This window comes from Cavia porcellus, unplaced genomic scaffold, assembly GCF_034190915.1.
Source record: "Cavia porcellus strain 051 isolate PalLab524CR breed Dunkin Hartley unplaced genomic scaffold, mCavPor4.1 scaffold_13, whole genome shotgun sequence".
NCBI classification, from domain to species: Eukaryota; Metazoa; Chordata; class Mammalia; order Rodentia; family Caviidae; genus Cavia; species Cavia porcellus.
This window is the reverse complement of record NW_026947496.1, coordinates 68,106,625-68,133,974: the sequence shown is the minus strand read 5'-3', so window position 1 is coordinate 68,133,974 and position 27,350 is coordinate 68,106,625. Positions and strand designations below refer to the sequence as shown.

General features: G+C 35.7%; 2 protein-coding genes and 1 non-coding gene across 31 annotated transcripts in view; 1 reads left to right on the top strand and 2 right to left on the bottom strand.

The window, feature by feature from the left end:
• Positions 1–13,956, top strand: part of Mlh1 (mutL homolog 1) — a 61,789-nt gene extending 47,833 nt beyond the window's left edge. The window contains exon 18 of the mRNA XM_063260337.1: positions 8,723–13,956. Coding sequence (XP_063116407.1) covers positions 8,723–8,899 — 177 coding nt within the window. The 3' untranslated portion in view covers positions 8,900–13,956. The remainder of the gene's footprint in view (positions 1–8,722) is intronic.
• The window catches only part of Lrrfip2 (LRR binding FLII interacting protein 2), a 111,884-nt gene that overhangs the window by 1,301 nt on the left and 83,233 nt on the right, over positions 1–27,350 (bottom strand). For 14 of the 29 annotated variants that reach the window (XM_063260341.1, XM_013156291.3, XM_013156292.3 and 11 more), the window contains 9 exons: positions 24,199–24,369; positions 18,192–18,284; positions 15,837–15,929; positions 11,165–11,266; positions 10,802–10,934; positions 9,171–9,220; positions 5,040–5,160; positions 1,065–1,144; positions 405–509 (listed from right to left, as the gene is read on the bottom strand). In XM_063260341.1, coding sequence (XP_063116411.1) covers positions 405–509; positions 1,065–1,144; positions 5,040–5,160; positions 9,171–9,220; positions 10,802–10,934; positions 11,165–11,266; positions 15,837–15,929; positions 18,192–18,284; positions 24,199–24,369 — 948 coding nt within the window. The remainder of the gene's footprint in view (positions 1–404; positions 510–1,064; positions 1,145–5,039; positions 5,161–9,170; positions 9,221–10,801; positions 10,935–11,164; positions 11,267–15,836; positions 15,930–18,191; positions 18,285–24,198; positions 24,370–27,350) is intronic. The other 15 variants (XM_063260344.1, XM_063260347.1, XM_063260355.1 and 12 more) reach the window with 3 other exon arrangements.
• On the bottom strand, positions 23,776–23,873 carry LOC111757892 (small nucleolar RNA U13). Its single transcript, XR_002792146.2, has one exon. It is a non-coding gene; the product is annotated as a small nucleolar RNA U13 (small nucleolar RNA).

Genomic DNA, 27,350 nt, shown 5'->3' with positions numbered 1-27,350 from the left:
AAAGCACAGTCATTTTACATGGTTAGAAACAAAACTCGCACTCCTCTTTTAACTATGGAAAAGTGAAGCACTGCTATTGCCTGGGACTCCTCTCATCATTCAAAGATATGAACAATGATACTAAAGACTATTTAAATCTTCAAGAAGTTGTTTAAACATAAGAGAAGTTGCAGAAATAGATTTGATCTGAAACAATAATTAAAACTACTTTTTAGCTTATTGACCAAAACATACAAGTAAATGGCAGTCACTGTAACCCAAAATCAATCCAACTAAGGAACTACACTGCTATTTCCTTAAGGTTTGACCCACTATTAAATTTCTTACACACTAGAAAACTTTATTTCCAAAAGATTTTATCTCTTAGGACTTCACTGTCTCAAAAAGCATATAAAAACAAGTACCTCTCGTTGTAACTTCCTCTTTTCTGCTTTCAGTTCATCTTCAACTTTCTCAGCATTCTCAGCAGCAGTTTTGTATCTCAGCACCTGTCCCTCAAGCCGGCTAATCTATAAACATAACATCATCAGCATCTAGTATTTGCCACTACTAGTGGGTAGCCAAGATGGAAATCCAATGTCATTGCAAATCCACTTACGATAAAGTCACAGCTCTTTCTCCAAACTCAACTATTTTTATAAATCCAGAAAGATCCCCAGAGTGTGTAATAGCTGTATTCATTACAAGCCAATTGCCCATGTTAAATTCTATGATGTCTATACTGTAAAAGTGCCAAAGTAGCACTGTAGGAGGAAACTCACTGGATGGAAACGTTTTTGGATTTACGAAATATACACTAAGTGAGTTTGTTATAAGCTATGATCTTAAATTCTGAAATAGCTACAAAGAACAACCAGCTACAATTTCTTGTGTTTTCAGAGAAAACAGAAGCCTGAAGTGCTCTACTGGCTATTCTATTTTAATATATACAGCTGTTTTAGACATTTTACTGAAGAAGCAGCTTACAGAAACCTAAGCCCTCTTAGTTTTAGCCACTATAGATGCAGGAAGCAAATGTGTTTTTTAAACAGGAATTTAAATTGGTTCCATACAAAAGTACTTACACTTTGCTCCAAGGTCGTTATATCCTGTTCTGCCTTTGAAAGCTTAAATTTGTATTCACTTATTTGTCTATTGGCATCTCCTGAAACATAAGATAATAATGGGTTAGCATCACCCAGAAAAGAAGAGCTGAAGCACCAGGCAATGATGCCCTCTGCAGCATACAAAGGAGATGCAATCTAAGATGATAAAATACTTAGTACTCAGCAGCCTGGGTTCAGGATTATGTACACTCAAGAAAGTTTTAACATTTATGTTGCAACAGTAGCCCTTGCATCAGCACTGAGACATTCTCTCCTCCTTGACATGTATGAGAACTTTGAGAAAAAAGCCTTGCCAGGCAGCAGCAACCCTGCAAACTTAGCTGCAGTCCTATGGACCGCGGAGTCTCAAATCTCATGGGCCTGGGCCCTCTGGGTGCTGAACCCAGCCCTGCACCTTCCGATCTCTCAGGATTTGCCTCTGCTCTCTCTGTCCTCAAGTCCCTTAGAGACTGCTTATTTTCATTTCCATTTCCTCCTCAGTATTTGTAAAGTTTCTTGACCTTTGCTGCGTTTCATTCTTTTTATGACATCATGCTTTTTAAATAGTGTATGTAAAAAAGGGGTCCTGTCTTAGCCACTTAACAATTCTAATGAACTGCAGTACTGGGGACCGAACCCAGGGCCTTCACACTGAACTATATTGCTAGCCCTTTATTTTGAGACAAGTTGTCACCAAACTGCCTTGGTGATAGGCTAGGCTCAAACTTGGCAGTTTTCCTGCCTCAGCCTCCCAGAAGGCTGCAATTACAGGCATATGCCACCACATGTGGCTTAGCCTTCTTAAATCAGCTTTTGTACCTAGACAAGTGCTTCGCACATTGTATATGCGTCAATAAATATTTGCTGAAATAAAAGCTTTTTGATAATATATTGTCACAAATCACCTGGCCTAAGAAATATATCATTTAGGTGAACATACTGGTACATGTAATCCCAGCACTTGGAGGCTGAGGCAAAAGCATCACAAGTTTGAGCCCAGCCTGGGCTAATTACGGAGACCTTGTTTCAACATTAAAAAAAAAAAAAAAAAAAAAGGACTAGGGGTGTAGCTCCATGCAAAAGCACTGGGTTCAATCCCCAATATAACAAAAAAAGAAAGGAAGAGGAGAAAAAGAAAGGTATTAAAAATAAAGAAGCTTATGTCAGCAGCAGGTGAATCTTAAAAATGTGGTGCATATATACACATATTACACTATAAAAGAGGATAAATTTGAGTTATTTGTAGGAATATGGGTGCCCTTGAGACTATAATGCTTAGTGAGATATATCAGACACAGAAGCTTAAATATTGTATGGTTTCTCTTGCAAGAGAAACTCAAAGTATAAATAAAGAGCAAAATAAAAGCCAAGGTAGACCTTTTGTAAAAGGAAGGGCAGGGGAGGGGGTTAGAGTTGGAGGGAGAGAGGGAAAGCAAACAGGATTAAGATGCCATATACACATGCACAGGCTCCCCAGAATAAATGTATGCATTATATAATGCAAACATACACTAATGAAATAAAAAAAATAGTTCAGAAATGATAAGGAATAAAAATTTGCTCTAAGAACCCAAAGTTAGAGAAGCCACGCTAGGTCTGGGAGAAGTACAAGAAGCTAATAGGCCCTTCCTGTAAGCCACACAAACCATGTGGGACCCAGGAAGACAAGTCAGTTTGCCCTTCCCACAAGCGCACCTGTGCATGGACTGAGACTCAAGAACCATACCCACACTCCTATATGCAACTGGCTGTTTCAGAGGACAGGCTCAGTTGATAGCAACTGAAGTACAAAAACAACTAAGTACTTGCATTATTTGCCTGTCTTTGCAGACCTAACACCAATAATCTGAGCATCTACCAGGACAACAGTATGCAATATAACAAATATGGGAGATTTCCTTCTGTCTTGTTTTTAAAACCCAATATTGTTCTGTTTTGTTTTGATATATTGTTTGTTTTGTTTTGATATATTGTTTTGTTTGATGTTCTGTTTTGATTGGTTTTATTCTGTAGTTGTAGTTGGACAACTACTATGAAAATAATATATACTATGGTAGCCATCGTTGAGTTATTATCCTCTTTTGAGGTTCTGTACCACTTTCACAGTGTTGTTTTGATTGGCTTTATTCTGTTTTGTTGGGTTTTATTCTCTTTAAAATTCTATATATATTTATATAAACTTTAAAAACTCAAATTTAACAAAAATTAACTCTGAAATGATAATTGAATCATAATGGCTATAGAAGATGAATCAAATGTAACCTACTCTAGGACTTTTCTCTTTCTCATGATAAAAGTTACAAGTATATGTAATCTTTCCAAGAGATTTTAATCAGGACAGTTACTGTCATCTCAAAAGTAATAGGGTTATAAAGTCACCTCCTAAAGCTAACTCCTTTCATAAGCTCTCAAGCTTTACAGTATTGGAGGTTTTTTTTCGTTGTTGTTCTGTTCTTAGCCCCAGAAATCTACTGATTGTCAAAGTGTTCTGGTTCCTCCACCAGATATAAATACCTTCTTATTTTTAAATGCGTAAATGCCTTAACTCAGTCATTTCATGACTGAGAAATCTAACTCCAAAAACTGTGTCCAACAGCTAAAGTACTGTCCAGAACCAAAAGTTGCCTCGGCCCTTTTCCTAGCCTCCTGTGATTTTCTCTTCACCATCCAGGTTCAGCCTTCCCAAGTCCTGCTCAGATCACTCATTCCATACCTCTGTGCTGGATACTTTTTCCTTCTTCAAAAACCATCTCTACAACAGTTAGATGGCTCTAGGAAGCATTCGCAAATAAATGCCAGCCAACTACTGTTTGATTTCCCTTTTTTAATCTGCTGCTCTAGGCCAATCTGTTTAACTTGTATCCTGCCCTCTAGAACTCTGAAAACAATCATTGTACTAGTTCAGGCTCACATCATAGCTTCCTAACTAGCTACTGCACCTCCAGTAATGAGCTTGTCTTTCTTTATCCACCCACCATATAGAAATGATTCTAGGCCAAGATAGTCCTTGAGAATACTGTGAGGGTCCTTCCTAGCTGATTTCCAAAACAGGAAGTAACACTAACCTTAAAGCTAGTATGACTAAGCCTAATCCAAAACATCTTTTTCTACTCAGCATTAACTCAAATTAGATGAAAAGGCCATCAAACAGTCAACACTTTAAAAATCTGCTGTCAGAGAAGCCACCATTAAATCAGAAAAATAAGTCGGGAAGACTACCCATACCTTATACATGATCACTAACAAAGGCCAACTATACATGGATGGCTGCTGAAGTATCTCAAGTAGAGGATTTAGTCTGAATACAATACCTAAAATAAATAGGTCCAAAATACAAGGAGAGAAAACTGGAATAATCTGGGGAAGCTTGAGTATACTCAACTTTATATTATAACCTTGTTTTAAATTCCATCTTAAGATTAATCTAGATTAAGAACAGTACTTCTAGGAAAATTCTGAAATTACTCAATGTTCATGAGTCTCAAGTCTCCAATTATCCAAGATAAATTCCACAAATGCTCATGGGAAAAGTGGCTGCATGGCAGCTTGGAGATGGCACATGAATGTGCAAAAGGACATTGTTAGGGCAAAAGCATTTCACCATTTGCAGAAAGTCCCTAGAAATCCCTAGAAATCCCTTTGCCTAGAAAGGACAGAAGCAGTAACTTAGTGCTGAAACCACAAGTGAGGAGAGCTGAAGCCTAGCCAGTCTTTTTAACACAGTGTTATTAATGCCACAGGTTTTCCCTATTGTGGGTATTGAGGAGCAGCTGGGAAAATCACTTGTATATTTCCAATTATTTTTGTATACAGAAAATTTTCTAAAAAATATTTAACTAAACAAAAAGTGTAACTTCATTGATGTTTCCATTTTTGGTACAAGCCACTGTGGCAGCCTTCCTATGACCTCACTCTCGGTACACAGACACAGCCTGGCCTGTCCCTAATACTTACTCTGCATCTCGATGAACTGCAAGTCTGAGCCGTTCTGCAGCCCTGCCAGGTCACCTGCTGTGCCATCATCCCTGGAGCACTTTTGACGTTCTTCCTCTAGCTGCAGCTTCAGCTTTCTAATCTGAAATGGAAATAATAGTCACCACCAAGAGCCACTCTCAAATGAAGATGTGTGGCCCAGTAGCCACAGCAGGGAACAAAGCAGATCCTTATGTGAGCCATACAAATCACTCAAAAAAAATTTTTTTTTTTTTTTTTTTTTTTTTTGCGCGGTACCGGGGATTGAACACATGACCTGGTGCTTGCCAGGCAGGCGCTTATGTCGCTGAACTAAATCCCCGGCCCCCCAAAAAATTTTCTTGTCTTTTTTGGTACCAGGGATGGAACTCACGACTGCCTGCTTGCAAGGTAGGAGCTTATACCGCTGAGCTTAATCCCCAGCCCCCAAAAAATATTTTCTTAGGTACCTAATATGAGATACAAGGTTCTAAGTACTAAAGATCTCTTTTAGCTCTAAACAAATGCAAAAATGATTGCACCTGAGGATCAGTTGTCCTAATAAAAAAACAGATCTAATTTATCCATGTCTGTAATTCCAGCATTTGGGAGTTAACACAAGTTTAAGGCCAGTCATAGCTACACAGAAAGTTCAAGGCTGGCCTGGACTACTCTCAGAGACTGCCTGAAAACAGAAACAAACCAAATAAACACTGTATTCTGTTGTTTGTGCAGTTTATGGAACAGCAGGGGTATTTTGTTAGTTTTACTAAAAATGGAAATATCCATAAAGTTATACTTTTTGTTGGCGGGTAAGTTAAATATTCTTATATTCTTGTTTAGAAAACTTTATGTACACAAAAATAGTTGAAAATATACAAGTGGCCTCCACAACTGCCCTCAATACCAGCAACAGGAGTCTCACAACGAAGCCTGGCACTGGGATTAAACCCATCCTTTCCAGAGACCTCTCTACCCTGTTGACATACACAAGCTTAACACCATCAAGGGAATCAAACTTTATCCCAAACACTGCTATTATGTCCATTTCAAAAAGTGTCGCCCTTTCCTGCACTGGTAGCACAAGGCTCTGTACAACCCATACCCTTTATTTACAAACCTTTCCTCATGCCTGAAACTCTTTCAGTGAACCCACTAGAGATATCAGTCCATCACTAGCAAAGCCTCTCCTTCCTCAGGTTCTTCTCAGTGCTCTAATAGAAACATGCTATGCTATGCTCCTCGGTAGTCTCCCCAACACTGGCTGTTTTTAGATTCCACAGCCTCCTACCACTGACCCTGGGTATGGAACAGATGTCCTCTTGCTTTCCTTGCTATTGATGAAGCAAGGAAAAAGCTCCATCCAGAAGCCCCAGTTCTTAATCCCACCTCTTCAAGTTTTACACATTACCACTTATCATTGCTATCAACCCACTCCATCATCGTTGAACTTCGGGACTCCTAGTCCCTCAAGAATACTGTCTTAATTCTTGGTTAAGTACAGGCTCCCTTTCTGTCTTTTAACTCAAGTCTGAGTTTCTAAAAGGCTTCCCCTCTGAGGATCTTATCATCTACCTCTTCTTGCCCTCAGCCACTTACACCAAGCTATGTACTAGATATTAGATAGCCACAGTCCCTGTACAACTTAGTCCATGTATCTTCTATCTAACCACAATTCATCTTTCTAGACGACTCTTTCTAGACTCTTAACATTCTTCAACTTCACAGGAACTGTACTTCTAATTCATTGATTCCATCTTCTTCCCACTGTGTCTTGGTGTATTTTTCAATATGTCCTCTCATCCATCTTTATCCACTTTAATTTCTAGGTTCATTATCACCACTCTCATACATTCCCTTACCTCTCTTGTCCCATTACACATGATGGTAAAATCTCTCTAATCATCCCTTGCCCACTTTTATAAGGCTGAACATAACCAGAGACACAGATACGTTGAGTCCATAAGCATAAATATTTTAACATATCATATAATTATGGTATCACTTCTTAATTATGTTTGTTTCTCTACCTCTTTTACACTAGACTGTAAGGTCCACTGAGGCAGAATTTTTTTTGACTATTTACTTAAATATCCCAAGTGCCTAGAATAGTAGCTGATAAATCATGGAATTTCATTTAACATTTGCTGATGATTAAATAACAGTAAGGAAGAAAATAATATCATTCAAGGAATTTTCCCAGAACAAAAGAAAAGCAGTTCCTAAAATTGACAAGCACAGTAACATGCACAAAAACTTCAAAATACATCGCTGTGAATTTCAAAACAGTAGAAAGAAAGAAAATAGGATACTAGCTTACATACAAAGGGGACACTGTCACATACAAAGATCAAAACTGACCCCCAAATCCTCGATGACCACAATGGAAGATAGAGAATGAAGAGTTTTTTTTTAATCTGAAAGACAGTCATTGCAATCCAGAATTAAATACCCTTCCAAACTATCAACCGCACAAGAGGATAAAATAAAGACACTTTCAGGGATGCAAGATCATGAAAAATTAGTGGCCCATATCCTTTTCCTCAGAAAATTAAAGAAGATATGGTCTGGGAGGCATACAACAAGAAGCCAATTTACTCTTCCCATGCAGGGGCCAGGAAGAGAGAAGCCAGTTTTTGCTTCCAATGAGCTGACCTGCGTGCAGGCTGAGAATCAAGTAGCTCCCCACTCCCCATCCATACTGCACCCCCCATAAGAAACTGGCTGGTTGGAAGGACAAGCTGAGTTGACAGCAACTAAAGTACAAAAACAACGAAATGCTTGTATTATTTGACTGACTTTGCAGGCCTAAGGCCAGTACTCTAAGCATCTATTAAGAAAATAATAATATGCAATATAGTAACTGAGGGATTTCCTTGTCTTGTGTTTGAAATCTAATATTGTTCTGTTTTGTTTTGTTCTGATTTATTGTTTTGTTTTATTCAGTGTTGTGTTTTGACTGGTATTACTCTGTTTAGTGTTATTTGATTTTACTGTGTCTGATGGTATGGTAGTCACTGTTGATTTCCTAATTCTGTTTTGAGGTTCTGTGTTACTTTCACTGTTTTGTTATGGTTGGCTTTGTTCTGTTTTATTTTGTTGGGTTAATTGTTCTTTTAAAAGCACAGATAAAGGAGGAAGGCACAGAAGACTAAGAAAAGGGAGCATAACCCTGTCACAAAGAAACATTTTCATATGCCTAAAGGTTATCACATCTCTCTATGGAAGCAGTGAATTAAAAATGGGTAGAGTCAGATACTATACAACTCATCAGATGGAATTAAAGAGTAAAACTGACACATCCAAAAACACTAGTAATGGGTTTATATTTGTGTGGATACTGAGTGTCATGGCATATCCCTAAAATCCCACAATTGGGAGGCTTAGGTAGGAGAATTGCCAAGAGTGTGAGGCCAGCCTGGGCTACACAGCTGAGTTCAAGGCCAGCCTAAACTAGTAAGACTGTCTTAAAAAACAACACAAAACAGAATTGGGTGGCTAAGTTATTGATTAAAAACTAAAATCAGGCAAATAAAACAAGAAAATCCACAATATTAACCTTACAGAAAATGAACAGTTGTAAAGGAGATGAAAGGTGATCCTAGACTATACCATGGCTCCCCTGGGACTAGTGTTTACAGAGTCTGGAAGACAGACACACTGAGCTCACACTGTTCCTTCACTAGGAGTCTATGGGAGTGGCAGCAACAGAGGATGAAAGGCAGGTGTGTCCTCATCTTCTACAGAGGACTGTCAACCGGAAACACCTAAAATCCAACAATCAAGAAGCAGCACAAGCATGTTTCACATTGACAGAACACACCAAGGCTGCTAAAAGAACTGAAAGGAATGGTCAGGGTTGAAGAAAGGTGACACACTGCTCTCTTTACAAGTTTATAGAACTAAATGTCTCAATAAAGTTTGTTTTCTATAAAAAAATTTTTAAAAAGAAACAAAATATGAACTTTAAAAAGTAAAATAAAATATCTTTTTGACCCTTTTAATCTAATGGAGTGTTAAGGTTTGAAATAAATACATTTCCAATTTGTAATGAGTATTTTAATTTAGTAACATTTAACATTAATTGAGTCTGGCAAAATAAGTAATACTTTTCAATGGAAAGAATATCTTTACCTGAGATAGTAGCTCTTCCTTTTCTCCAGCAAGTTTTCGTAGCCGTACATCTACCAAAAAAAGGGTTGCAAACTTAATTTGTAATGCGGCAGAATATAAACAATTAAAGATAATTCCCCAAAATCATAAGTAGCTAATGTCTCATAAAATACTTATAGCTCTGACAATAAAGCCTAGTAGTACTAATTAGAAGAGTATTTAATTATCCCAAATGTACATTCTACATAACCAATATTTATCAGGGCACCAAATATATTTGCTCCAAAAATAGGAATTTTTCCACAAAGAGATAAACTGAAGTACAAAAGAGGCTGTTTTCTCCTTTAAAACAATTGGAAGCTTTCACCAGGAGATGGACAACTCAAAAGCCAACAGTATTTGCAGAGCCTTACACCTTCAGCAGGAGAGTTCAAAACAAGCAAGGAGGAAGACAGGGAATAAAAAGGACAGATGAGGGCAAGTTAGAGCAAAGAAAACAAAGGAACACAATGCCAAAAGAAGCAACTTCCACAAAAACTAGTGGGTAGAGAGAAGGGAATCATCTCAGAGGACAACCAACAACCTCGGCAATCTGGGGCTGGGCAGCAGATAGCTAAGGCTTTCTCTAGGCCTGTAGAGAAAACTGCTTAATCCCAAGTAGGCATTAAAATATGACTATGGGATAAGGAAATACCTCTAGTTCAGTTAAAAAAAAAAAAAAAGCAGCTGACATCTGGTCCACCACCACCCACAATTAATAAAAGTTACAGCCAAATGTAAATTTTGATTTCTTCAGCATTTTCCAATCAGGCAAAAGGAAACACCCTGAACTGCCTATAGCCTTCTACTCATTGCTTCTCTAGATCTGCCTTTTCACTCACCCTGCAACTTCTGTTTTATCAAAGTGCTTTATAATTAATTACATTTCTAGAATTCTGCAGATCAGTAAATATGCTTTTAAAACATTTCATCTTCTGCCACTGCTACAATATCTCTCACATACATAAAAATAAAACAGCAAATGAAAAAAATTTGTTTCCTAATCGTAAAAGTGAGCTGATGATATATTATCTATCTGCTACTTTTCACTTTCAGTAATACTGCAGGATTTTTCATTGTAACAATGGATGGGGACCTCAGTGGTTTCCTCCCAAGAATTAGATTAGCAGAGGTTAACATTTAAAGAAGCCCTTATTTAAGAGTTACACTCCTCTAATACGTATTCTGATTATCTATTTCCTGCCTTAAGAAATGTAGTAGCAAAGAGTTACTAAATCCTGGAATAGTGAAACAAAACCAGATATTCAGGGAGAACCACCTATAAACCTACTTGGAAAGTCTCTTGCCAGCCCAGAACATCCCTAGGATGAGCATGCTAAACTCTCTCTGCAGTAAGTTTATATTAAGTTAATAGTAGTATGTAAAAGGCTCATAGTGCTTCCAGTCAGGGACCTTATAGCTATATTTGCTATCTTCTAATGACTCATACCCTGGCGAGATGAAGGATGTCTGATGACAGCGTGTCCAGATACTTCTTGAAGATGCAGACTCAGATGACCTTTAATATGCTGTTTTTGTTTTCTGAGCTGGGATATAAACAAGCTAGAAGCCCAATAACATTAATCCAAGACAAAATGTAACTAGTGTCTTACCTAATGGCCCTTCTCCTGCTGACTCCAAGACTTGAGCAGCTTCCTGGGACACAACAGTAATGGCTCCAACCACTGGTTCATGATTGACATCACCATTGGGAGTGCCATCAGGGATTATAACTAAGCCATGTTTCTGTGTGGAAGGGAAAAAAAACAGACAGCCCACATGGAATCAGGAAGCTCTGTGAAGAAACTCTGCAACAATGTGTTTGCCACAGGTAAAACCTAATTAGAAATAATTATGTAGAAAATACCTTTGGGAAGGAAATAACTTATTGTACCATACCAAAATTGTATTCAAGATAAGAAAGATGACAGGATGGAAGGGAGGAAGGATCTGAGCTCCAGGCTCTGCTAACATACCTCTCCTGTCTTCACTGTTTCCTGCAGATCAGCCAGTTCCTCTCTGAGCATATCTCGCTCATTCCTAAGGCAGGCAATGTATTCTTTCTGTTTCTCTAGTGCCTAGTATTATTAGGCAGGGTAGCAAGGGAAAGAATGGCATAGAAAAAAAGAGCAAGTGAAAGGTAACTAATTCAAATAAGCAAAGATAAAAGCATAAAAAGCAAGGAAGCAGTTAAAAGTTTAGAAGCAAACAACTGGGAAGAAAACACAGCTATTTGCATACAGATCACACATCTCCAGAGAAGGGTTTTAGTAGAAACTGGTTCTCATGCATGAATTTGGCAATACATGCTTATCACATCAACCAGGAAGACAAATCTTTTTCCAGTCAATGAAGAAAACAGGAAAAAGAAAATGAAGACAACAGAGTTCAAATTTCCTCACTGAACTCCTGCGTATTATTTTCATTTGTAGAACTGAAAAATTGACTTCATTTAACTAAAATAGTTTATTCAAAAATGTACTTGACATTTTTAAATAGAAAAAATGGCTCTGGGAAAATATTTAGTATAATGTGCTATTTTAATATTGGTTGTATGGCTATTCTCCAAGCAATGTGGCAAAGTATTTAATACCACTTAATCCAAAGACAGCTAATCTCCAACAGGATTCAACTAAGACTCACTTGGTCTTCTAAAGCACTTTCAAAATGTGAAAAACAAAAACAAAACACTGAACAAAATAGATCCCACCTGTGGTAGATTACAGATTTCAGAATCAAGTTCTTGGATCCTGGCACATGCTTAATTTACGTATGTCTCAATTTCCTCATCACAAAAAAAGAATAACAGAAGCAGCCATCTCATAAATGGAAGCTGAAAAGAGATCTTAGCATAGTGCACTGCCTAGAGTGTTTATGACTACAGGAGACACCTCAGGGAACACGCGTTTGTACTGGCAATTCCTCATCTTATCCTGAATCTCGAAACTGTCATAGCTTAGAAAGCAATGCAGAAGCAGGGCTCTATTTGGTCATCAGTGACATAGCAAGTCTACTTAACTGTATAATAAAATAACCCAGATTTTAAAAGGCATTACCAAGTCACATAGTCCATGTAGAAACTGGATAGCTGGGCTGTTTCAAAAAAGCCAATTGCTACAATTTTTCTTTTATTAGTGTTTTCTATCAGCATTCTTATTAACTGGAGAAGCTAAATTACAACAGGTAACTGCTCGGTTTACTGTGAGAAGTAGGTCAACTATTTACTTATTGATGGCAGAATAGTTGGGCAAATTTTTAAAATTATTCTAATCCTTTGTGATAGCCTTGTTATTAAACTACTTGTCCCATCCTCATTTTGCTGATCAGAAAATTAAGGCTGAGATGTGTTTTTGTTTTTGTTTTTTTTTTTTTTTTGCACATAAGCTCGGGCCAGAAAATAGTTTTGAAATTATTTTTAGTTCCAAACCACTTGCATGCAGTTTTTTTTAATCATAGTCCCGTTAGGCTGTATTATGTTCTTTATCCAAACTACAATGTCAACATCTAACTTTCCAAAATTTGTATTCAAACTATATATGTCTGAAGGCTGCCTGCTGAAGTGATATTTTAAGTTTCTAGCAACATATAGTATTTAAGGTATCAAGTTAGTATTAACACTCCACTGTATTAACAACAAAGGAAACATGAGAATGAAGCACAATACTTTCCTGTTGACAGTTACTTTACTTTCTGCTGTTTACGTATTTTTATTTATTAGTATCTACATGCATAGTTATATAAAGCATCACCACAGGTAACTGAGCAAAATAACCACTGCCACAACATGCTTTATATAAACAGTATCATGGAATATAAAAGACTCCTTAGGAAAAGACCAATTTGAAACTAGAAGTTCTAGCAAATACTAGTGCAAGCCCTTTGCTCCCTCTTTCCATGTCTGTAGCACTGGGTTTTATTTTTATATTTAGACTTTTTTAATTTCATGTCCCCTAATTATACAGGAAAATAAAATATACTCTGTATAGTTGCCCATTTCACCACAAAGTTTGAAAACTACTGAAATAACTTATAATTGGATCAAACGTATTCACACTGGATATGAAAGCTGCATTACCTGACCATATAATCACTACCCTTGTGTTTGCATACAACAATAGTTCTTAGGCTTTTCTTTTTTAAAGTGAAAAGTACATGTTTATGGAGATCTAAACAACTTTTTATTCTTGACCAAACCTCAAATTTAAAAGCTAAACTTCTGGGCAACAGGTTCAATCACTATATAATTGCATAGGGAACAAATATAGTTGGAACGGGAATGAATTTGTACTGGCTATCCAGACATATCCAAGTAATGATAAACACATGTTCACAGCAGCTGTATTCACAACAGCCAAAAAAGGCAGGAACATCCTAAGTGCTCATCAATAGAGACATATGGTATACAGACACAATGGGATATTATTCAGTCTTGAAAAGTAAGGATATTCTGATACATGCCGCAACCATCACAAACCTGAAGGGTCATGTGCTAAGTACAGTAAGAGAGTCACAAATATAAAATTGAACATTACATGATTCTACTCATGAGATACTGAGTAACCAAACTCATATAAACAAACAGAAATGTGACAGCTAGGGGAAGGTGGGAGGCAGTTGGGAGGCAGTTGTTTACAAGGAGTACAGAGTATTAGCTTAGAGAGATGAAAGTGTTCTGGAGATGGACAGTCACGATACCAGCAAGCAATGTGAACATACTTAATGCCACTGAACTGTATTTTAACACAATTTTTCAAATTAAAAATAAAAAGGGGAAATGAACTGGTGTTACACATCTTACATAAATCTTGAGGGACATATGCTATGTGAAAAAGGTAAATCCAGAACATTATGTAGGATGTGATCTATTATAACATTCTGAAAATGGCAAAATTATAGAAATAGAGAAGAGATTAGTTCCCAGGGCTGGGGGAGGGGCAAGTACAGTAGATATGACTATAACAGAGGTGATGGAAAGTTTTCTATCTTGTCTTATGAAAATATCCTGGTTGTGATATTGTACTACAGTTTTGAAATATGTTACATTTGGGATAAACAGTAAAGAGTATACATCATCTCTCTGCATTTCATATATGTACCTGTACGTATATAAATCTAAAATTTTCTCCAAAAAAATTTTAATTTTAAAAAGTCAAAGCTTGGAACACATTATGGTATAGCTTCAGAATGAAGGACTCTATTTATTTAAAAATGACAAGGCAATTTAGGAGCTGAGTAATCTGTCTTAAAAGCATGTCTTTTTAGTAGCAAAAATAAAATAAAACTGTTGCTTTGAAGAGCTATTTCATAAAACTGAGAGTTGAAGGTTTTACTACAGCCTTGAACAAAATCAGTTTGAAATATTAAGACAACTATATGAATTAGACACTTTGGATCTGCAGATCTGTGCTAAAGACAATTGTGTAAGGTCCTAAAAGAAGCCCATTCGGGATAATGACTAGATTTTAACTGCATAAACTGTCTACTTTGTACAACATATTTTTCATGCCTCATTTTAAACTTTACAACTAAAACTTTAAACAAAATTAGCAGTTCACAATTACAATTTCAAAATAGTGTTATTTATCCCCCAGAAAGCTTTACTAGGTATGGGTAGAGTTTTAGAAACTCAGTAATTTAAATAATGTAAAAGTAGACTTAGTTCTTTAAATTTTTGGTCTACAGACTCAAAAAGTAATGTGGTTTTCCCATGTTTATTAATGAGAAGATATGGTAAAGTAATAAAAAGAAATGGATACTGCTGACCAGTGGGCAGGCTTCAGAGCATCCCTAACAGTGGGAGTTACAATCTAGAACACTAACTTTTGGGAATGTCTCTTACTGGTACTCTTGGTGATTTTTACCAACTTTTTTCTACTCCACCTAACCTCACGTAAAACAAGACTTTTCTTATTTGTTCTTTTTCCTTCCTCCATCACAACTCTTCCTGATAAGGTAAGCCTTTGGCAGATACACATAGTATGAATGGTTTCTGAGCTCCAGAGATGGGATTAGGAATCAGAGGTCACATGAGATAAGGAATTTTTTCAGTCTCCAGGATACTTGGACTCTATCTACAGGGCTAAGCCCAACAACAGCAAAGAGGAATATCCCCTTATCTGGGCCCCTGCTTTGGGGAGTTTGGAGTTTATAATTAGAGTTAGCGTCACAGTTTGGCAACTCAGCCAAGTCTTACATTCCTATCCACTTCTATAATTAAACTAGTTTTAATCTCTATTTTGTTCACCAAGGGTTATAGGATGCTAATAATTTTCCCCCCATCTCCACTCCCTATCTTCTTGGTTCTTATCCAAATTCTTGTAATATAAGACTACCAAACTACACAGAAGAGTTTGAATTAAATGTTTGTGCTTGCTTTTGGATAGGAATCCTGCAATCATAAAGAACAACTTCCTTTGAAAGTTCTTACTTCTAGGTTTTACAAGCTGAGTTTGCTGGAAAGAGTTCTTTCCAAGCATAGTATATCAAGTTTTCCCAAGGAAGTCCCTGTCTTTTACTTACTCATATTTCACACTGTATAAATGCACAAGACGACTCAAAAGGACAGATTCTTAAGAATCTCTAAGGTAAATTCTATTGGTCTATTCCTTGTAGATGAGTTGCTAATGAAAACCCAACTTCAACTCATACCCCAATTTTTTTATCTTTCCAAAGAAGTGTCTCCTGGAAGTCAAACACCTCTTTTGTCATGTTGTCTATTTTCTGCTGCATGCGCTGATTTTCCTGCAGAGAAAGGGGTAAGAAAAGTAACAGAAGAACAGAAATAAAAAAGGAGAGAGTTAAAAAAAGAATAAAAATTGGAAACCTAAAAAAAAATGGAATGAAAGTCTGTGATGAACAGAAAAAAGAAAGAGTGGTTTGCTAAACGGAAAGATTACATTCCTTGAGTCTTGGCAACATAATCTTTCTGGCTTGCCCCCATAAAAATAATCAAGGGAGGCCCTAGGGGTGACCCTCAGTGGTAGATGTACTTAGCATGTGCAAACCCTGGGTTCTATTCCCAGCACTGCAGGAAAAAAAAAGGCAAAAATAAGCAAAGGGACTGGGAATAAATAACTTCCAGCCACAGCTATGGGGCAGCAAATCAGACAGGATTTCTGTATACATACAGCTCCATATGTATACTCTTCCTTTTATAGAGTGCTTTATTTATTTATTCACTTATTTATTTTGTTTTGCAAACATGCAACAATGTGTATTTCCAGAAGAGTCTATAATGGCAGAATCTATAATTCCAAGAACATTCTAAATTACAAAAGAAAAACTTGTTAGAAACACTGGAGTTTAACAGTTAGTGATTCTCAAAGAACTCTTTTGACTGGGCAAAGAAGCTAGTGTACAGCCTCGTAACAGTTTTCTCCCTGTGGACTACTGAAAAGCTGTCACTGCATGCTTTTCCCATTCATACATTACCTGTTTTGCCAGGCAATTTTCAATTCTAAACCAAAAAGAATTATTTGTCATACTATGGTATTTCACTTCTATGTAATCCTAGCCATTAATATCTAAAACATCTCCGTTGTAAACATAAAAAACACTGAAAACTAAAGTGTTTAAAGTTGGTGTACCCTTTAACTCTGGAATTTTTAAAGGAGACACAGGAATAAAGAATAGAAACCAAGAATTATAATCCTCTTAAACACAATATGCAAACAACTGGAACAGTTAACCCTCATTTAAGCTACTAAATTTGAGAAGCAGTTCCAAAAGTAGTTTTATTACTATTTGAAATCTTGAAAGGGAGAAAATATGCATCTTAATTAGGAGAAGAAATAAGAAGTGGTTGGAATACTGACACAAACAGAAAAAGGGACAAGAAAGAAAAATCCTTTTCACATTATTTTTTAAATGACAGTGGGCTATAGAATTTAGGTATGTCTCCTACCAGACAGGAAAAAATGAGGACAATGAAATCACATATAATCCAACAGACTGTGATCTACATCTGCATTTACACCTATAAATTCTAGCTGTATGATTTTTTCTTAAAAGTCATAAAAACCATACCAATTCACAAATAAAAAAAAAACATTTTATTAAGTGGTTCTGGTAGGTCATTTACAATGAAAACAATTAAGTACTGCAGGTGCAAAAAAGAAGAGGAAAACGAGAGGCAGGCCAGAGTCTGAGCGCCAGGAATGTGGACAAGTCTGGTGAGCTGTGTCTTTCGGGTCATTAAGAGCTGGCCTTCCCAGTATCACTAACATGTCATCAACACTAAATTAATTCATGTTAGAAGTCCTTGACGACCACACCTAGTTAGTGGGCAGGATTCTCTTCAGACTTCAACGTCTGGAGGAAAAACACACACTTAAAAACCAAGGTACATGCAGGCCCACAAAAACGATAAATACTTTTCAAAAGGTCAGACAAGAGGCTAAGGCAAGAGAGGACTGCCTCAAGTGTGTGAGGGCAGCCTGGACTACAGAGTGAGTGGAAGACCAGCTTGAGTTACACAGCCATACTTTGTCCCCAAAAAAACAAACCAAAAAGGTGTAGGTGGACTAACATCATCCCACTTAGGATATTACCAACAATGTAGCAAAAACCTAAACTTCTACACTATCCAACCTTCATCTTTTGTACATAAGGCATAGTTCTTGACAATCTTTTCTTTCTCATTTAGCTATCTTAGAAAGGTATCTAACTCAGGAAAATTTAACTTGTTATATCTTAAGAATCACATCCCAAAAAGTAGCATTCACTATGTTCCAAAGAATAATGGTACTATGTGATTTTTCCTGTTGTCCATAAAGAGTGTACTTAGAAATAAAAGATATTTAACCAAAGCTTCGGCTGTTCAAGAGGAAATGTTTATAGGCCTACCTTTATAGTTCATGTTTGAAAAATTTTAAAAGACAACCAAATATGGACACAGAAGTAATTCTTTGTAACATTTTAACGTTCTTCTCTTTCCAACACATATACAACTTCATCCTATGTGACTTTTTTCAAATTAAGTATTTCCATAGTTCACATGCATACCTCAATAAGTTCATCTCTTTGTCGAAGGCCTTCTTTAAGTTCATCCATCTTATGCTGTAGCACACTACACATATGCTTCTGCCTTTCCAACTCCTGTTATAAAACAAAGGACATGACACATAACAAATCTGAATACATGTAATACAACAAAGAAGCCAAGTATAACATTCAGAAATACCCTGAACTGCTAACTTACAATAACCAAGAACTGAATATTACACTATAAAATGTTCATCTTAGATGAACTGAAAGGAAATGAGAACTATGCAGGCTCTTAATAAAAATGATTCGAGGGGCTGGGGATTTAGCTCAGCAGCATAAGCACCTGCTTTGCAAGCAGGCAGTCGTGAGTTCGATCCCTGGTACCGATAAAAAGTTAAAAAAAAAAATAAAAATGATTCAAAGTATAGGGGAAAACTACTATGCTAAAAATGATGCAAAAATTTAAAAGCTTAATAAGGGCAAGGGTCAATAAATTAAACTACATAAAAATTATAACTCTTGAATGGTAAAGACACCAGCGAAGTAAAAAGATAATGACAAACTACCAAAAATATAGTACACAGTTACTATTTCTTCATATCCAAAAAAATCTCTAAAATTAAAAAAAAATCAGCTGCATAGAAAATGTCTGAAGAAATGGGTAATTTACAGAAAAATACATACAAACACCTCTAAATATGGAAAGATGCTCATATGACAAAAAATGCAAAGTAAAACTGTATTTCTAACTAAAATACTAGTAAAACTCCAAAATGCTTACATAGGAAAATCTAGCAATATTACCACATACCTTTCAACCCAGAATCCCACTCTTATCACACTTTATTTGGTAAAGGTAATTTTGCAAAAAAATATAAAGTTTTAATGCAATACAGTATATTATTTTGCTGGATTACTTAAAATCTTGCAAGCAACCTGAATGTCCATGAATTTGAAGCTGGTGAAGTAAACTGTCCACACAATAGGATAACCATGCATGGTGAAAAAGAATTGGGATGATTCTTCTATACTATCAGAAAGTGATAAAATCAAGACACAGAACAGCATATTTATATCACTTTTCAAGAAAGAAGTGATACAAATACATATACTTAATTCATATGTTACAGTATTTTGAATGATGTGTGTATCTATGCATAGCATGCGTGCTACTGTGGGCTGTTCATTATCATTGAAAGCTGTAAAAGGTTCGTCATCCCTGTATGTACCATCCTTTTTGACTAAAAATAATTCATATATTTTCTTGGACTTAAAAAAATGAAAAGGCAAACCATTAAATTTTAAAATTCCGTAAATGGAGGCAGAAAAGGATGAATGAATAAACAAAATGTAGTATGTATATAGCACAGTATTATTCAACCTTAAAAATAAATGAGTTCTTGTCACACACTGTCAACACAGATAGCCTTGAATATATTATGCTAAATAAAATAAGTCAGTACAAAAAGACAAATGTTGTATATTTTAATTATAAGAAGCACTTAGAGCAGTCAAATTCATAGATACTGAAAAATAGAAATGCCAAGAACAATGAGAAATGGGCACTGTTTAATGGGTACAGAGTTTTGGTCTTGCTAGATCAGTTTGGGAAATCTGACACACAACAATGAACATACTTAACAACTGCAGATAGTAAACTGCACCCTTTAAAACTGTTAAAATGATAATTTTATTTTGCGCTTTTTTATCATAAAAACTTAACATGTAAAAAGCAGTTCCTACGTATCAAAAATTAAAATGCAGAGAAATAACCTGTATGTCTGACAACTAAGTGTAAGAAAACAAACTATTTCAAGTAACTTTTTAAAAATAATACTTTGGGTATATATAGCCTCGTGGCAAAAATAAGAGCCAAACCAAACCAAACACTTGTAACTATTTTCAGTAATTATACTGGTGTTGATGTTGGTACTGCTATTTTGGGTCACATGAAATAAAGGAATAAGAATATAACATAACTACTATATCGCCAGTGACTCTGAGAACTAGGAACTATAAAGTGAGAAAAAGGAGACAAAGATGTATAAAAAATTAAATCTCTAAAGTCCTAAATATAAACTGAAACTTAAGGACAAACTAATAAAATATTTTGTAACTGAAAACAAAACACCCATGTATTTATTTCCCAGATATAAAGAGTGACCACCCTCAGAAGCAGAAAGCACCCCTAGCAACCACAGTGCTCCATGAAAACAGGACTAGAGCTCCTCGGGCAAATGGCAGATTTCAGGTGCAGGAGAGAAAATGTACAGGATGAGAAGGGAACACCTCCTGTCAGAAAGCAAAACACATCTATATTCATCAATAGTATATAGTAATCAATCTGAAGAGGCTCATTAGCAAAAAATGGGACAATTAAAAAAGCGTTTGACAACATCAAAAAGAATATGAATCATTTTCAACAGTTACACACAGATCTACAATGTGATCCAAAATTTCCACTCTTACATAGATAATTACAAAAGAAGAAAACATGTTCACACAAAACACTGCACACAGGTACAGTTACAGTAAAAACATTCCTAATGGCTGAAAGGAGAAACAATTCAAATGTCCAACAATACAAATGGATAAACAAAATGTGACATACATGCAATGGAATACTAACAGACCATAAAAAGGAAGGATCTTCTGATATATGCTACAAGATGGACAAATCAGGAAAATATGCTAAGGAAGATGTCAATCACAAAAGAACACACATGGTTCCATTAACATGAAAGTGTAGAATAGGGAAACAGATACACAAGTAAATCAGTGGTTATTTGGAGCTGAGAGCAGGAGAGGAGGGAGATGAGAAGATGACTGCTAGTGGGTATGTGGTTTCTTCGTGAGACATTAAAAGTACTCTAAAACTGTGTGGTGATGGGTGCACTTGTATTTATGTGAACTGTATCTTAGTAAAGCTGTTTAATACAAGTAAATAGATGAGTGATAATAAAATCAGAATATCCTTATTCTACCTTCCCTAATGAACTGTGAGATCTAAGTATCCAGCTACAGCGTCACAAAGAGAAAGTCACACACCTGCCGGTTCCTAAAGGAAGGTAAGTGCACCACCATATGAAGTAGATGTGGCAAAAAGGCTAAATACAACTGACGTATTTACAAACACTAGACGGGGAAAGGGAACATGGTAAAGATGTTATGTGAATGACATGTATGACTAGGAATGTGTTAAGCAATCTACTTTCTTCAACACATAAATTGCAGGAGAGAAAAAAGGTGAAAGGGAATCCATTAATTGAAAAGCCTTACCTACTAATTTCGAGGTATGGAACTTACTTGGGTCCTGATTTTTTTTTTTTTTTTCTTTTTACTCCAAAAAGAAAACTACCTAAGGTACTTTGGAATTGATGAGCATTAACAGTGACTAAATATGTAATATGAAGGAATATTAATTGTTTAGGTACACAATGTTCTTATGCTTTTTAGAGTCCATACTGTTCACTAATATTCATATTAAAATATGAGGAGCTTAGAACTTGCTTCAATATGAGACCAAGAGAAATGGGTAGGGCAAAACTGACAACAGACTGACAGTAGTTGGGAATAGGTAGTAGATTCATAAAGATTCATTATATTGTTCTGTATGATTTTTTAAATATTTAAAATCTGTAATAAAAATTTTAAAATATCAAATAAGCTAATTCCCTATTAAACTGCCATTAAGAAGATACACTAAACACTGCACACAGGTACAGTTACAACAACATTCCTACTGACTGAAAGGAGAAACAATGCTAATACTCTGTTTTGAAATTTTTTATCAGTATCATTGCTTTTGTTGAATGGGCCTTCTCCACTCTCCTCATCTGCTGCTATAAGGTAATACACCAGACTGCTCGGCCTCTTTGTATATCTACACATCAAACATTATACTACCTAAGGCAATACTGCTATCTGTTTGCAGTAAGAGAGCTCAGGATGAAAATATGTTGACAAGAGATTATCTCAAAGCAGGCATCACAGTATGTAAAGCAGATTTTCAGGGTATTAAAAAAGCTTATAGACTCTAAGCTGGAAAAGTCTTTTTAAAAATTTCAAATGTTGTACACACTAAGATATCGCTATTAGAAAATGATAGGAAAAACTAAGTTGGTTAAAATAATCATAGATACTTTTATTTTTAAAAGTGCTCAGGGGTATTTGAGACACTGAGACAATGACTCACTTTAGTTGTGAACATTAAATACTTAACATGAGATTTTCTTCTAATCTGTAGAAAAACCAGAAATATATATTAAGAATGTACAGTGAGGCAAAAAAAAAGAGGAAACATGAAACTCTAGGTAAAGCATGATGGCTCAGAATTTTCAAAACTGGCCTGCAAGACATAAGGAAAATCAAACAGGAAACAACCTAATATTGCCAAGAAATTAAACTTTTCAATGAGCCACTATTGAGCCAATATGAAAATATCAGAGGCTGTTTTTTCACCTACTGGATATGTCCTCCTTTCCTAACTTTTTTGTAAAGAATAGTATTAGGGTTACAGTTAAACTGAATGGAAAGTATAGAGCTCCTATGTATCCCCATCTCCACAAATACACAACTGTCCCTACTATCAAATACTGCAGAGTGGTACATTTGTTTGAACCAATAATTATGTCACTATCACTCAAAGTTCAGTTTATATTACAGTCTACTCACTCTGTTCAGTATTACATGGGTTTGGACAAATATATAATAACATGTACCCACAATTATGGTATGATACAGAATAATTTCACTGTCATAAAAATCCTCTGTGTTCTGCCTATTCAATACCTCCCTACCCGAAACTCCTTTTTCAACATAACTAAAATAAACTGGAAGAATGTAATTCCAGTATTTGAAGAAAGAAATTCTAGAAGATGGATACAGCTTAGAGGCACAGTGCCTGCCTGGCAAGTGCAAGGTCCTGAGTTCAATCCCTGATACAAAACAGAAGAGGAGAGAAGAGGGGAGAAGAGGGGAGGAGGGAGGGAAAAGGAGGAGAGAGGCAGGGAGGGGAGGGGAGGGGAGGGGAGGAGAGGAGAGGAGAGGAGAGGAGAGGAGAGGAGACAACACTAATAATTCTGGCCTCTGCTTCTCTCTCATTATGTTCAAAATTTCCTAAATTATTTTCTAGATTTTCTTTATATGAGCAATGGAATAACAATTCATTTACAGCAACAATATCCATTTTTCCCTTGCTTGCAACTTAATATTCGAGTCCAATATGCTTTTAAGAGGGCTGATTTGTCTTCGGCATTTGTTAAAAATTCTAGAGCCTGATTATACACTTTAACAATCTAGCTTTTAACCTCTAAAGAAAGTATCTGTCTATTTCTGACTTATGTTCCTATACCAGTTTGTAAGTAATTGGTTAAAAACTTACTTTAAGTCGGTTCTCTTTAGTTCATAGAAGAAAAAAAATACATTATTTACATTATTGAGTCTCTGGAGCTTTGTGATAGTTCCAGCCACTTAAACAGGAAGAAACAATTTGCTATAATTGTCCAAATTAAAGGAAAATAAAGATAAAACCAGTTGTGATCCATTTTCAAGATACTAAAGGCGGTCCTAAGATTTTCTGTAAGAAAATATTTTTTTTCTTTTTCACGTAATGTGCCGATGTCGTAACAAGATTTGAGGGAGGCATATCTCATGCATGAGAAATGAACATCCAATTATCACACTTAAGAACTGAAGGATCAGAAAAGTAAATTTCGAAAATTTGATATCATATGGTGTTCTATTTTCTTTTGACTGATACATTATTCCCAAGTGAGTTACAAACATGGAAGAACTAAGGATTAAATCTAGGGAGGGTGAGATACATCTTTTTTAAAATTTTAGTTTGAAATACAGTCTTGCTAAGTCACTAACAATGGCCTCAAACCTTCTATCCTCCTGCTTCAGCCTCCCACGTAGCTGGGACTATAGGCATGTCTTACCTGTGCCTGGCTAACCCCATCAGTTTTCAAATGGCAAGTTTTTATTTCTGACCCAAGAAAACAGTGTAAGAAAAAGCATTTACCTTTGATTTTTCTTCATTTTCTCTATAAAATTCTGCCATCTGTTCCTCCTGTTCTTCAATTACATCCTTGAGGGTATCGACCTGGTATATCAAATTGTTCTTCTCATTGTCTAGCTGTGCATTAGAAACCATAGCTTTCTTGTATTTCTCTTCCACTTCAGACAAAGACTCCTAAATAAAAAGGTAATCAGCTTGAGATCTAAAATAAATACATTTTATGCATACAATGAAACAAATTTATAGTACTAGCACAAACACATGAAAAAGCACTTTTGCAAAACAAGCAGTTTGAGAATTCCTTGTTTAGTAACATGCACATAAAACAGGAAGACAATAATCAGCCAAAAATGCCTTTCTAGACATTTATGTCCTCTCTGCTCTCCAGAAAATGCAGCCTCTGAAAGTTGAAAAGGCTTGCAAAAAATATACGTGTGTAAGCATCAGAAAATGTAGAATTATTAAGTATTATTCTTGTAGTTCCTAACAAAGTGCCTGGTATTCAGAATGCAGTGATAAACAGAAGACAGCCTCCCTTTACACACATACAGTTTATAAATATTTGAATTCCACCACTTGCTAGTCTTGTTTGGAGTACTTTTCCACTAAGCATAATAATGCTAATGTGTATGTGTAAATATTTAAGCAATTATTCAAATTAGTCATTTTAATAAGTAATATAAAAATTTTTATTTTTTAAAGCTACCACACAATGCCTGAAATGCTATACAGTGCAGTTTTCTACCTAAAACAGCTTGTGAGTTTTTTAGAATAATTGCATCTAATTCCTAGTCACTTTTTTAGAATTTTTGTTTTTGAGGTAATAAGAACATTATTTCACATGAAAAAAGAAATTGATTCTGGAAATAAATTTTTAAAACACCAGTGTAATTTTAACAAGTCAAGATCACTAAGGTAGATCTAAGAATCTAGAACCCTTATTATAATCAGTTAATTTTTGACAATGGTATCCATATAATTCAATGAGAGAACAACAAATGGTGTTAGGACAACTGGATACTCAAAATGAATCACAAATCTAAATGTAAGAGCTAAAACTATAAAACTCTCCAAAGAATACAGAAGCAAAATCTTCATGGGATTGAAGTAAGTAAGGAATTTCTTAGGCTAGCTATAGTGGCATATGCATGTAATCCCAGCATTTGGGAGGCTGATACTGATGCAGGAGAATAGCAGTAAGTTCCAGGCCAACCTGGACTACATAGTGAACTCAAGACCAGTCTGAAATACAGGGCAAGACCCTGTCTCAAAAAAAAAAGTTTATGATAAAAAACCAAAAGCATTATTGACAAAGAAAGAAAGAAAGAAAGAAAGACAGACAGACAGAAAGAAAGAAAACGAACAAATAGGCTTCAAGAAAATTTAAACCATTTTTTAAAAGATTTTTTAAAGGGGAGTTAGCTCAGAAGCATAAGTGCCTGCCTGGCAAGCACAAGGTCATGAGTTCAATCCCTGGTATAAAAAAAAAAAAAAGCAAAGACTTTTTAAAATATGATAGTCCAAATATTACAAATGATATCATCAAGAAAATGGAAAAAAAGTAATATAAATCTTACATCTGTTAAGTGACTTATCCAGAACATATAAAGGAGTCTTACAACTCAACAATAAAAGACACATACCTCAACTTTAAAAACAGCAAGGACAGAAATAGTTCTTTCTCCAAAGAGGAGGCACAAATAACCAGTAAGCACATGAAAACATGCTCAAAATCATTAATCATTAGGGAAATGCACATCAAAATCATACAATGCGAGGCTTTCACTTTCACTAGGATAGATATAATCTACAATAAAAGACAAGGGCTACAGTTATGGCAGATTTAGCCCTGTACAAGGCCTTGGATTTAATCTCTACCCATACATCCACTCCAAAAAAAGAAAAAGAAATAGGGTAACAAGTGTTAGGATATAGAAAAACTGGATCCCTCATGAATTCCTGGTGGAAATGTTAAATGAACAGCAACTGTGGAAAACGGTTCAGCAGTTCATCAAAATGTTAAGATAGAGTCACTATTTGATCTAGAAATTTTATTCCTAGTTATTCACCCAAGAAAAACAAATAGATGCCATATAAAATACTATATACAATATTCACAGCATTATTCATCACAGCAAAGCAAAATAGAAACAACTCAAATATATTATCAATTGTTAAACTGGTAAACAAAATCTAGTAAATCCATACAATGGAGTATTATCCAGTCACTTTAAAGTATCAATACATATTATGACATGGATAAATCATCAAAAATTTATACTAAATGAAAAACCAACCAAAGTAGACCACATATTGTATGATTTCATTTATATGAAATGCCCAGAACAGGCAAATCTAGAGACAGAAAGTTAATGGAGACCCAGACTAGGGAGGGAATGTAACAGAATAAATAAAAAACTATTGTTAATGAGTTGCAGGATTCTTTTTGGCATAATGAAGATATTCTAAAATTGGTTTGTGGTAACAGTTGCACAACTCTGTGACTATGCTAAACACTTCTGACTATACATTTAATGTTCAAATCTCTATGATGTGTGAAGTATAACACAGTAGATACAAACACATACTTTTAGTAACGATTTACAAAACAAAATTGAGTAGGTAGGCAAGATTTAAACAAGTATTGGGAACATTTAAAATAACATAAAGGATATAAGCAAAGTGAATACAATGACCGAAAATCACAGTATCTTGAGAGACTAACAGCAGAATAGGAAGATTTTCACTGGAACCAAAACTAACGAACACAGATTTTAAAAAATTTCTTCCTCAACCATGCTCCCTCCAGAAGAAACAGTGCAATCAGTTTAGTGGAGTAACTTTCTATCTCCTATATATCTGAATCTGTCACTGTTGAGCGCTTAAGTGACCCCCACAGGCTCATATGTTGAAGGCTTCATCCTAATGCAGCTACGCTCAAAGGTGGAGACTGGAGGGGGGGGGATTAAGTCACAAAGGTGCTGAATGAATACATTAATCCATAATATAAGGTGACAGAAATTCCATATAAGGTGACATATAAGGTGACAGAAATTCTAGCAGTAGGGCATAGTTAGACAAGGTAAGGTCACTGGAGCACCCCTCTGAAGGCTTTATTTGATCTCTAGCCCCTTCTTCCCTCCCTCCCTCCCTCT